Genomic DNA, 13,700 nt, shown 5'->3' on the forward strand with positions numbered 1-13,700 from the left:
ACTTCTTTGAGAATACTATAGTAATCTATCTCATTGTCTGGGTTATCATTTGCTTTAACACAAACGCTGGAATTACAAGTCTTTTTCCCCTCTGAATAGGATATCGTATGAAAATTATCGCCATTCACATCATAAATTTGCCAAATTTTGACGATGCGCATGAGTCCACAAGCAAGATCTAATAAGCCCTAATCTGTTGCTCCATTGTCCCGATCATGAATCTAGTAATTCATAGATAACTCATTTGTCATTAAAGATAACTCATAAGAATTATCTTAGATGTTCAATAGTTTTGATAAACACTTAAATGTGTGTGAACCATTTGGAAAAAATATTTTCTATATCCTGATTTATGATAACATCTTCAACTGAGTACAACAAATCTAGTATAAATCGTTACCATGATAAAAAAATTATGGATTAGTCATCATAATATTTTCACATTGAAGAATAAATTATTAATAGAATTTAGTATCTTACAAAATAAAGGGTTGAACTTCGTCGCAATTTAAAAGAACAAAAAGTATCACTGCTTGAAGTTCCTGATCACTAAGATAACGTGATGTGCACCTTTCTGATGCTTCACCAAACGACTGAAAAACACAGTGTCGTGAGAGGCACAACACTCAATGATGTGGACTCTTCTTGCACAAGATACTAGGACCAGAAAGTGGTAGTCTCGTACAATAAATATGCCTCACATATGGATCATTATGGTTGTGCTTTATTTTTGACAGTTCACTTCAATTTATTCAAAAATCTATAATGAAATTATTTCATAATATTATTTACGAAGTAGTTGCTATAACATTTATTCAAAAATTATTACTATGAACTTCTCAAATGGATACATCCATCGATAATGTACCGATTCACCAAGTAAGGCTTCACGTAATAGAAGCACCGATAAACACTTACGGAGTAAAAAAAACTAGGTGGGAATAGTCTTTTGAGCTTGCAAAATATTATTGGAATATTTGCTTCTAACTCTCGTATACCAGCAAAATTCAAATGAGCTGCGCATATCTGTTTAAGGAACGTGTTGCGTTCAATTAGTGGATTTAAAATATCACTTGGTAAGGAGCTAAATGCGCCTGACAACAAATTTTGAAGAAAAATATGACAATTGTGGTTTTTCTTTCCAAATAACTTTCTTGTCTCCACATCAACACAACGATTAAAATTTGAAACATATCTCAGTAATTTAAATGTCTGGAGCCACTCACAAATTCATCTGCATTGTGCCAAAGGAAGAGAATATTTTGTTTTGAGCTTTAAAAGCTTGCCAATAATAGTTTCCTGAATGCCTCGACAACGTTCAAGAACTCCTGTGTATGCCTTTTCATCAAGCACTAAGTGTGCTCATTGCTGTGTTTTGAACAACGACGTCGAGAATTGCCCTCAGAAAGATAAGATGGAAGTTGAGACACCGTTCAAGAACTCCTGCGTGATCCCTTTTCTACTGAATAAAGTCGGTTATACATGATCTTGATGTACGAGTATCCTTGTGTACCACCAAACTTGAGAATAATCAACACATTATAAAGTGCATTCGACTGAATAAATTATATTTAATTATTGTAGTAAATCTGCTGGCGGAACAGTAACAATTTGTAATCAAACCTGACAATAATCAACACATTTTAAAAGGAGTGAGCATCTTAGATAGCTTGAACAATGAAAACCGCTTGAAAATTCAATAATTTCACTTTTGGCTCGGATGAATAGCGAATCGAAATAAACAACTAAAGCTTGAGGCAGTAATTTTGGAATAAAATTCTTTTAAACCGACAATAATTAAGCTCGAAGTCAGAACAATACAACTTATTGAGAATGTTAGAGTTATGAAAGATAATTAACCTGTATTAAATTTTATCGAATTTTCAAATCTAATATTGTCTTTCATCATACCTACATCAAACCTTGCACTTGTTTTTTACTTTCGTAATTTATTTTTTAACTAAAAATCTAATCATAGATCTAAGCATTCTCATCCTTGCAAACCCCATATGCAATTGACTGCACATCTGAAAATATGCTTTTAGAAGAAAACATTTAATATAATGTAAGAGTTTTCACTGTATCATCCAATACAAAGTTTAAATTCCATTGTCATCAAGGAAATTCACTTCGAAATCTATATTGTCAGTTCCAAAATGACCTCGAAACCTAATTTGCATTGCCAAAATGGGAATTGAGGCAATAAAAATTAGATTTTAATGTGAATTTTCATCTTTGAACTGACAGATTAGATTTCGAAATGAATTTTCATTCTAACAATAAAAATTACACTTTGCAAAGAACAAAACTGTGATATCTTTTTACAACATATAAAATATCTTTTAAATAAATATTTTCATACACAAGGTGCCCCAAACACGTCTAATTATGACAGTGGACCGTGTGCTCTCCAATCACAATCGCGCATCGCAGTGCGTGCCGAGAGCGCATGCAATAATGTTGCTCCCCAAACACACCCTAAATCGCATAAATAATTCTTTCTGCCTCTTCTCGTAAATCCAGGATTTAAATTCCTTACAAAAAATATATTACACGCATACTGAGCTAATTATTTTCCTTTCTTGAGGCCAAATAATCGGTCAGGTGCCCCCAACTGTGGAAGCGCCGGGGCCGCACAGCAGAGTTGCGGAGGTTTGCTTATCACACGCGCCTCTTTGCTGATTCCGCGCAGCTGAGTGCTAGGGTTGGGATTCATCTCCTGTATATTGCTGCTCTGTTGATCGATGGGTTACGTCCAAGAGGCCAGAGAGAATCATGTGAAGAAGAAGGTGGAAGAAGGTAAATCTCCACTCATCACCATCCCCAAATTCCCCATTGCGCTATTCAGAATGTTTTGTTGGTAGAGCGCTTTTTTTATGCATGACTTCTTTTAAAAATTAAAACCTCATCCATTTTGGTAAGTTTTTAGATGCACCATTTCTGTTAGGGTTCTTCATCCATTGATTTATGACAATTTGAAGCACACGTTCAATAGATCAACTCTCGATTGCTGTTGCGATTTTCCTTTTTATTCGTTCCAGGCATTGCCGACCCCGAAAATATTTTGTAGTCATTTCTTAAGTTCGTTTATGTATTTTCTTCCTTAATTTTTATACTGAGGATTCATAGTTGTTGAATGCAGCTTTACGTAGTAAAATGAAGCAGAAGGCACTCAAGGAATGCGACCATTATGTTGCAAAGTATGCTGAATGTGCTTCTGGAAGGACTCTATCTGTAGTTTGGCTCTGCAGAAAACAGGCGAAAGTGTTAAATGAATGCCTTCATCATTAGTAAGTCAAGTCTTCTTGTGCTACTTTATTTTGAGCTTGATGCTGTTCATATGTATGATTCCGGTTTGTAATGAAAGAAAATTGAATGCTTAGTGTTGATTGGGCTTTGATTCATGGCTGAAGATAATGATCAATTTTTAATTATGAATATTTAGTAAAAACTTAGATGAAAGAAGGTTAACTCTTGAGGAATCTTTCATCCGTTAATAAGAAATTTCAGAGCAGAAATAAAATAGAGTATTTGTTATGTGAAAAAGCCACATTTCTCCCTTTAAAGGTGTTCTCATGAAATAATTTGGTTGTCTCAAAAAGCTTGCCTTTTTTTTATATAAATTGTTTCTATCTCATTTCTGTTATACCGTGGTTGGAAATACAGTTGCAACAACTTAATATCTCAATTACTAAAACATTATTTGTGATGTGTATAAATGAAGCATTTTATTTGGTTTGCAATAATATACAACTTGACAATCATTTAAACATAGAATAAATGAAGGCAGGGAATGGTATGTAGATTTTGAATAAAAACTAAACTATGAGAGTATGATTTTGATCTTGAAACTTAAGCATGGAAGCGTATGTTAATTCGTGAAGACAGGGGATGGGAATATGTGCATTTATTGATAAAGATGTGAAAGATTGAACAACATAGGTTTGAATATCTTGTTCGGGTTTAAATTTCTACCAGTTTAAAATTTAGAAAACAAGAAATACATTTTTGTTGGTGGATTGAATTTGATGTAGTTCTTTGTAGAAAGGATAAATTAAGAATATTGTGGTAAGTCAAGTTGATTATTTCCGTATGTTTGTTCATATTTGTTGGAAACTGATCAATGGACTTTTATATGCTTGGATCTCAATTAATTTTGATCTTGTATTTATCTTAAGCTACACTAAACTTGAGGTCAACTCGTGAGATGTATGCTTGGCTCGAGCTCAACTCATGCTCATAACCCGTGCTTGAACTCAGCTCGAAAACTCAATTTTGAGGTCGACCACAGTGATTCAGGTCGAACAATATTGTGGTAATTCAAATTGATTATTTGTGTATGCTGGGCTATATTCGGTGGAAAATGATCAATGGAATTTTATATGTCAGGATCTCAACTAATCTTGATATTATATTTATCTTCAGCTACAATAAAATCTAGCTCAACTCATGCTCATAACCTGAGCTCGAACTCTGCTCGAAAACTCAATTTTGAGTTTGACAATAGTGATTCAGGTCGTGCGGGAGCTATAGGGCTGTGGAGTCTAGCAAGAGACGGGCACGGGTTGCGAGCAATGGGATTAATTGATATTATTGAGCTGACTCAATGAGCTTCCAAGTCTAGTCAGGTTAAGCTCAAGCTCTAGCCCTTATGATAAACTAATTAAGCTTGTGACACAATAAGCTTGGCTTGCGAGCTCGTTAATGAGTCGAGCTTGAGTCGACACTGGTCACTCACACTCTTGCCCAGGCTTTGCGCTAGTATAAGAATAATCGTCTTATGAAAATTGTCGTCAAAATTTTCAATTGCTCAAAATATATACAACATCAAACACCAAATTTGAGAAGAAATTGAAATTTTATTTAAATATTCTATAATTTAATGAATTTAATATGTCTCGGGAGTTTTGTAACCTAAAAGGACCCAAAATCTAAAACATCTCAGAATCTTCTAAGATCTTTTCTATTACTTAAAGTTTCAATTCAACACACTTGAATTCCCACGAGAATAAAAAGGTTTCAACCTAGTTTCAGCAAAATAACAAATATTTTGCTTTTGCAGTTTTTTTCGAGTAATTTATGAGAAACCTAATATTCCTTATAATGCATTAGCCGATAAATAGAAAGAAACCAAGGAGTTCATAACAACCGTAACACAAAGAAGTAAAAAGCCAGAAACAGAAATGCTAATGAAGGATGTCATCTAAGGAAGTAATCTCGATGCGAGCAACTTAATCATTGAACAAAGGCACTACAAAAAGAAATCAAAAGCAGTTGAACAATGATTTATAATAGTAAACCAATCATAACAAATTAATCAAGTCATATTGAATCATAATCATTTACAACAGAATAAACTAGGAAAATGGAAACTACGACATAAGGATATCTAAAACAATATCATCGTTAATGGTTTTCATTTTTAATGAATAAGAAATTGGGATTTCCATCCTTTTTCCATGCAAATTTAGAAAATTTTTGTGCTTATAATAAGGAAATCTATAAATCATCAGAATCTAGTCTGTCATCCCAAACAAAGGAACTTATGATATCTGCCATCAATAATGGGCTTAATCTTTGCATAAAAGATAACATCTATTGTTGACCATTAAAAAAAATATTAATTAATTAATGAATATTAAAATAATGATGTTTAACTGTTCCTGCCTCAGAATATAGAAATTAATCTCGTTCTTCTCATTTTGGTATCAATATACAATTGAATTAAAAAAGAATTACAAGCAGACAGGAGAAAAGTGGCCCCCCTCGGCCTTAACCCGAAACTTCCAACCTCCTTGCTCACGCTGATCTCCATGGCGATTCCTCCTCAGGTCGCACGCGACCTAAGCTCCATCACTGCACGCGTCTCACCTGCACGCTGTTCTTCTCCTTGCCATCCAAGCTGAGAAAATCCTGCTCTACCCTAATCCGCATGCCAAAATCGAGCAGTCTTCCCTGTGTCGTGCCTCCCTAACCTTCTCCCACCTCCTTCTTTCCTGTTCATGTGAACAGAACAACGGAATCTTGAGTTTCATCCTTCACCTTCATTCACGAAATCAACACTATATTCTTGTGTATTGTTCTTCTCCCTGTGCGATCTTCCATGTCGCGATCCTCCCACGTCGCTCTCGTAGGCCGTAGTAGAAGCCTTCGCGAGCCTAATCTCTCTGCACTGAAGCCTTGAACAGAAGTTGTCGACTGCTCACTTTACTGCTCGCATGATCCCCCTCTGCCCTACCCTTCCTCAATGTTGCAGGCACTCCCCTATCCGATAACACCCTACCATTGAACCGAGCCCCTCCTTATTCAAGCGCGACCCGATCAATCCTTCACAATCCGAACGTCAAAACTAATGCTTGCTTCTTGTTTCCCTCTTAACCAGCCAAGTCTTTTGTTATTTTATATTTCATATTATTTATTGCTCTGTATAATATTGGAGTAATGAGGGCAATTTTTGAAAACCTTCATTTGAGAGCGAAGTATCCGTTAGGTGGGGAAAAGTGTGATATCGTATGGAGAATTTTTTTTAAAATTGGGGAGCTCTCTGTTGCGATCTAATCCTTTTGCGAGTATCTTGAAGGCCTGTCTTATCCTTTGAGATCGCGGGACTCTTTTTGCTCTCTGACCACAGTGCCTCGCGACACTGACCAGTGAGTCTTTTGAGACAACTGGGAAGGTTGGCATTCTCTCATGCCCTCTAACAGGTGTTGACGTTGAGAGACTGACGAAATTTTGAGTGAATTTAGACATGTAAATAATATTAAAATATGGACTGTTTGGACTTTAAAAAGGGCATAAAATTAAAAGAAATGGATGTCATAAAATACAAAATTAACACTTAAGCTATAATTGAAGTCATTTCAAGTGGATAAATTAAATGCACTTGAAACTTGCATAAGATTCATAAAAAAAATTGAATTACTCGTCAATTAATATAATTGAACTTCTCTTTGGCTTCAAATTCGATCACATTCTAAGATAATTAAATAAAATATACATCCTGATATAAATAAATCTTTATGTGATCTATTTTAAAAAATTATTTGGGGCTAAACTTGATTGGAGCGAAGCTTAGGGGTTTCAAATTAAATTAAATATGAAATATCACAAATTGGAGGCTAAACTTAAATTTGATATAAAATTCTATAAATTGAGGCTAAAACTTGATTGGGTTATGCGTAGGGGTTGGCAAATTGACTCAAATATGAATACATAAACTTAGGCTAAATTCAAGCACACAATTGTCATTTGTAAATGCTAAAAATGAAACACTGATAGGCTATGACCACCAAATTCACAACATGTTAGGAAATGAACAGAAGGCGGTAAAGTGTTTGAAATCAAAACCTGTACGTAAGCTATTTGATTTAATTCATATTTTAAAATCATAAGAATTGCTTTAAGACACCAAATGCTTATGCTAAAATATCTCAAATACATAAATTAAATGTCCGTATATGCACCAACCAAACATATTTAATGCTCAAATATTAGGTTCAACAATGTTACGCGGGCTAAGCGGGTTGCCTTGTTTATATGATAGGGTCGTAAGTCCCACTTAACTAATTTGATCATCTTCTTTGTAAGGACTAGAATTGACGATTCTAGTAAGCCCTGATAACTGTTCAAATCCTGAAATAAGGATTTACATGTCTAAATCACCTCACCAGTTTGATCCTCCTCCTCAGAAGGATTGGAGTTGACAGTCCAGTAATTTTAAGATAAATATTCAAATTCTAAAAATGAAATTCTACAAGATCAAATCACCTAGTATGATCCCCCTACTTATAAAGATAGGAATCGACAGTACTTATACTCTAAAATTCTAAACAAACAAAACTAAATGTCCCACCATCAAATATAAAAGTTTTAAATGATCAAATCATTGATGATTGTGGTGTGATCGAAGATTTCAATCGGAGGGATTTTAAACTAAGATTTTCAAAGTAACCAATTATTTAAGCTTAGAAACCAATATTTTCAAAGTAAACACAAAATAACAATTACGAAAGGCCCCCCTGACTTTGTGGTTGCCGCTAAATGACATCATTATATTATGATTACGGTCTCATATTTCCCTAACGGTTTTCTACCTTTTTAGTTGTGAATTATAAGGGTACAATTGATTGACATAAAACATTTCTGTTAGCTAAGATTGATTTAAATTTGTCCCTTTAGACAAAAATCCATTCCAGATCTACAAGGATACCTTGAACGATGCAACCCCATGACTGCTGACAAGAATTCTTATGTCAGGTTAGGTTATGTCGATTACCTCTTCTAAGTAAGTAGATCAGGAACGACGATGGCTTGGGATGATAGAACCAAGATATCTTGATCAGGTTTCATTTTCATTCCCCCACTATCCGTTTTAACCTTCAAGTGATGGATTTTACAACTTAAATCCCAAGTCAGTTACTATTTTATATTCAATTTTCAATTATTAATTACTAGCCTTAATCGAAAGTGCTCTTTCGTTACCGGGAGAGGTAATTAACCGTAAGGGCTTGCGCCTATGGAAAATCTCGTACCCCAGATCAAAAAATCCTCGCTAAATGAGGGTGAAATCTCTGAGTAGTGTCTTATCGACAATCTAATTTGCCTTCTGAAAAATTTGACTCTCTAAAGCTCTCTCTCTCTCAAACAAAAATAAAAACAAAATGCAGAGTTGTTCGAGGGGAACGGTTGGGAACTAAAGTTGTCCTGGGGGGAACGTTCGGGAACTTTCAGAGCCCACATCTATGACAAGATGAGTAGTTATGCCAGGTAAGGTGTTGGATTTGAATTTGTGGGGGAGTTAGAGAAAAATCCTTAGCATTGGTGGTAGGTTCATGAAATAAAATTAAAATTTTTTTATCAAATTTTGGATTATTATCATAGCTTTCCAAATTTCCTTGGATCAGAAAAAATTAATTTTGACAAATTAAGTATTTGATATTTGCCATGTAAATCTAGGAATAATTATTGTTCTTTCTACAAGGTAATCCATAAATCACCACAGTAAGATTGTCGTCCCAATGCACTAAAAACTTAACAAATCAGGCTTAGTTCATTCTCAATCGCTTGCCAAATATCTTTAATAAATATATGGGAATAACAAAAAAATCTTGATGTAACTGACTTTTTATTACAAGACTAATATGTCTGACTCATTGATATGGCTGAACCCTATAGTCACCACAAGATGAATATTGCTTTTGATGTTTATGTTTCAGGTTTGCTTATGTGAGTTTAAGCTTCACTTGCAATAGTTTACAAAAGTAATTGGACATGAACACTAGTTTTTGATTTAGCATATTTAGATCTTTCATAATCAAATAGATGGAATGCCAATCCATTATGAAAAATTCCCTTTAGGTTATGTCTCCCATAGAATGCAGGAATGTAATTTTGATCCTTAAGATAGAGATGGTGTATTTGTTTCGAATCATAACTTGAATCTATTTTGATTGCATAATTTGCTAAATTTTTGTTAGCCCTCCCAATCATTATAACTTAGTTTTGGTTGGCATGATAAAAGCAACCGTAAGCTGTAAAACTAATTTGATATAAGACATCTTAGAGTTGAGAGTTCACTAATTGAAGGCTGAATAAGATGCAAAAAAAAATAAATAAATAAAATGATTATAATTCACAATTACCCAACTTTTAACTTAGTTAAAAATTACGTATTTTATTCAAAATCCGAAAATTTGTTTCATTTAGTCGAAACGATGATATTAAAACTTCCAGAATATCAGAATTGAATATATAATTTTTCCACAATATAATCTATCTCCATAAAATGAAAATCAATATGTATCAATTTAGAAGAAATCTCAATCATGCACCACTGAAAAATTTAGAAGGAAGAAGAAAGATACATAATATTATGAGATACGTTCCCCAAAAATTATCATCAAGATTTGTAAATGCTTGAAGAATTTATGCCCAACAACACACAAAAACCAAGAGAAAACAAATTTTATTCAATCAATCAATATTACAGTGAGTGTTACATTCCTCAGGGGTCCTTTTTATAACCTAAAACACTCAAAATGTATGACTAATTTTAAAGCCTTGAAGATTTATCCTAATATTATAAGTTTAAATTCAACCGAGATGAATTAGTAAATTTTCACTTTTAACGTCCTGCTCAATCAATTATCGGTATCTACTAAAATGTTTTTGTCAAAAAAGTTAGAATGAAACTAGTCAGAAGAATGAAACTATTGCACCACAGTAGGAAAACAACCACAGAAGAAAATATGATGCAGGGACTCCTGTAGAAGCGACTTAGGCGGTGTGCAGGAACTTGGAAAAGATTCACTTAGATTTTACTTGATGAGAGTTGAACTGAAATAACTTGAAACAATAAATTTGTGGGAAATTTACATACCTATCACATGATTCTTATGTATTTATATATCTAAGACCCAAAGTTTGATATTTACAATTATAACGCCTTGGTGTCATAAATCTATGCATGAAAATGTGTATTTCACTTTAAAAAAGGTTGTGATGATGATATTTTTTATTTGATGTTAAACATTTGAGTGTTATGCATGTAAATATGGAAGTCTAGGTGTTAAATATGTAAAAACATAAGAATTGTGTGTTATGCCTGCAAATGCCCCTAAATTAATCCTATCATTGTAATTAAACTATATAACACATTCCACTATCATAAAAGCGATCATCATAACAAGAAAATAAATAGCAACATCAGTAACTAGCCTTTATCGCAATAAGTGGGGTCGGCTACATGAATCCTTCTTCTCCATTGTGTCCTACTAAGTGTTATATTTATACTTAGTTCTAATAAATTAAGATCATTTTTTATATAACGTGCCCAAGTCTTTTTAGGTCTACCTCCACCTTTTTTATTATAAGCTGAATTTAAAGCATCTGCTATCCTAACCTGATCATCATGTGGCTGACTTTTAATAAGACAACTCTCTCCAGAAATATGAGTTTGACTTTAAGACTCATATTTCACCCCAAATTGTGTTATCCTAAAGAAAATGTCAACCGGTTTTTATTAGATTTTACTGAATAAAGAAGCTTTATTAACTTTAAGACTTTGACCTTCCTCTCCAAGCACTGTAAACCAATATCTTAAATTGTTTTAGTTGGGCGAACCACCTAATCCACCCCAAATTGTGTTCCTAAGATGGACTTGTGAAGTTTGAGGATCTACTCAACTCAAGGGTTCAAAAGGAATTTGATCCACAATATTTAGCATCTATGGATATACATTCACAATTTAGCTTGTAATGGGATAATTTGGTCGTCAGTTCTTCGGGAAGGCTCTACTCATGAAGATCATTATTGAATTCATTAGGTCCTTTAAGATATATTTAGATGTGAATCTAAATTGGATTGAGCTGAACTAACTAGTTATTACTACTCATCCTTCATTAAATAAGACTGGTTCCTTTTTTTGCAGAGAATAACTACGGCATGTCTTTGATCAATTTTCCTAACCCTAAATGCAAAGTTAGTGGCACGGATTTCTTTTTTTTCCTTTCAGGGCAGGGTCAGCGTTTGAACCCAGCCTATTAGGATTCTTCACCAGTGTCCAACCAACGCATTGGCATATACGAGCGTAAGTGTTTTTTTTTTTTAAAATTATTTCTTTCATATTCTAGGGGAGAGAAAGAGAATATGGCTTAATTTCATACTTACTGACTCTTTAGAAGCCAACAAAACTAGCTTGGGTGAGGCTCTCATCACCTTTTCTCTATGGTAGAAACAAAGTAGGTGGTGTGATTTTGGACTATATATCCTAATCCTCTCTTCCCCTTCGGATGCACAATAGAGCAAGTTTTAACCTGAACTCCGTTACCTGGAAACTGGGGAAGCCAAAGGAACCTTGAAATGTTGCAGCCTTTAGCAATAGTAAGGCTTTCTCCTCACTTGGCTTTCTCTATGGAAGTAGTCTTGGCGGCCTCTTGAGAGGACTTAAAACTTATGAACTTCTCCTCATTGTTCTTCCTCAAAAAATAAAGTGGAGGATATGATTTGTGGACACAGGAACTCAAATAATTCCTTGAGAACCTTACTTCCATTTGGCTTCCTCAAAAGAAGAAGGGGAGTATTTGACTTTGAGGGGCAGAGGGAAAGACTTTGTTTCTAGGTTGATGACCCAGAGGCTGTCTAATTGAAATCCCTGAATCATGTTTGATCTACTGCTAGTAATAATTGATAATTCACATATAGGTAGTATTTTTATATTTTTGTGTAAAATTTCACACACAAATTAGGCATTTAGATCACTAAGAGACTTCCAGCCAGTCAGCAAAATAAAACATTGTTAAATTCTATGGCGCTATATGGTCTTGCAACATTCCATCATTCTTATGTAGCTTCTCTTAAAAGAAGAATGACTTCCAACAGCTCTTGAGGGTGTATTACTGTGTTTGATGGTATCCATAGTTTCCTTGGGCTCGAGTCAATCCACTCAATGCTCGATCGTTAGGAGTACTATCTCGAGTACACGGCCACACAAAACACAAATATTTAAAAGGCACAACTAAGATGATTACATTATTGCATCCTTATCATCACTAGTACTTTTTTTCTGTTTGGGTTGGTAAAAAATTCTGCCTCAAGTGTTTGATAATTGATTAAATCATAAAAATAGGCTCAGAGATGAGTGAAAATGTGAAATGCATAGAGATATATGTAGCATTAATCAAGAACTGTATTTTACTAGTCTCAATGCATATGTATGTTCAATAATGATTTCATGTCTCTTGATAGGAAATTTGCTCAGGTTTATCCTGAGCCACTTTAACTTGTTGATTTTTTTTCTTGTTGATTTCATAATCACCTCCTCATAATCAAACGCCTCAATGTTCAATAGCAATTATAGTGGGAGCTAACTGTGCTAATGTGTGAATTTTGGGGCAATTACATACAGACCCCCCCAAAACATTGCTATTTACAAATCAACCATCCTCTTTCATCCGTATTCAAATTCTCACTCAGATATCAAAATTCGTGGTAAAACCCCAGCCCATGTTTTTAATTTTTATCAAATCCTCATTAGTATGATCATGGCACGCGTAAATGGATCGGTTCAGTAGTTCAAAAAAATCACCTTGGTGCTTGATTTGTAAATAGCAATGTGTCGGGTGGTCTGGTATGTAAGTATCCCTTTAATTTTTACTAAATATGTCATATAATGTGGCACTAATTTTAATTGTATCATCTTGTTTCTGTTGGCAGTACCAACGACGGTGTATTGGAAGAAATGAAGAGAGAATACATGAATAAAGGTAGCGAATAAGAAGGAGATCAATTTGAGCAAATGCTTCCATCGGGCTTAACGTTTTGACAATTTAGAATTGTTTTCTCAGATTGATTTTTATGTTTTCCATTCTGCCAAAAGGTATAGAGCCGTTGCTTCATTTAATTCCAAATTAAACTAAATTATGTTTGTTTATAGGTTAATTATAGGTTTACATGTTTACCTATTAAGTGATTAATAGGATTTGGCTTGTTTCTTTTTTCGTAGTGTGCGTCATTTACTTCTGATTAATTATATTCTGTTTAATTAAAAGATTATTAAATATTATGATTTTAAATATAGAGTTTTACATATATAAATTTTCACATAGTTCAACTTATCGTAAAATTATTTTATTTTGATTTCTTGATGCACCCAATTTAATATAATACATTAAAATATTACCAATGCCAAGCAATATCATCAA

The 13,700-nt window shown here is 33.9% G+C and overlaps 1 protein-coding gene across 1 annotated transcript; it reads left to right on the forward strand.

Moving 5' to 3' along the window:
- Positions 1–2,558: 2,558 nt before the first annotated feature.
- On the forward strand, positions 2,559–13,464 carry LOC110037973 (uncharacterized protein DDB_G0275933). The gene is made up of 3 exons (XM_020742730.1): positions 2,559–2,799; positions 3,143–3,290; positions 13,213–13,464. Exons 1-3 carry the CDS (start codon positions 2,745–2,747, stop codon positions 13,271–13,273), a joined length of 264 nt encoding a protein of 87 aa, XP_020598389.1. The 5' UTR covers positions 2,559–2,744; the 3' UTR covers positions 13,274–13,464.
- The last annotated feature ends 236 nt before the right edge of the window (positions 13,465–13,700 follow it).

Source organism: Phalaenopsis equestris, unplaced genomic scaffold (genome assembly GCF_001263595.1).
Source record: "Phalaenopsis equestris unplaced genomic scaffold, ASM126359v1 Scaffold000002, whole genome shotgun sequence".
Lineage (NCBI taxonomy): Eukaryota > Viridiplantae > Streptophyta > Magnoliopsida > Asparagales > Orchidaceae > Phalaenopsis > Phalaenopsis equestris.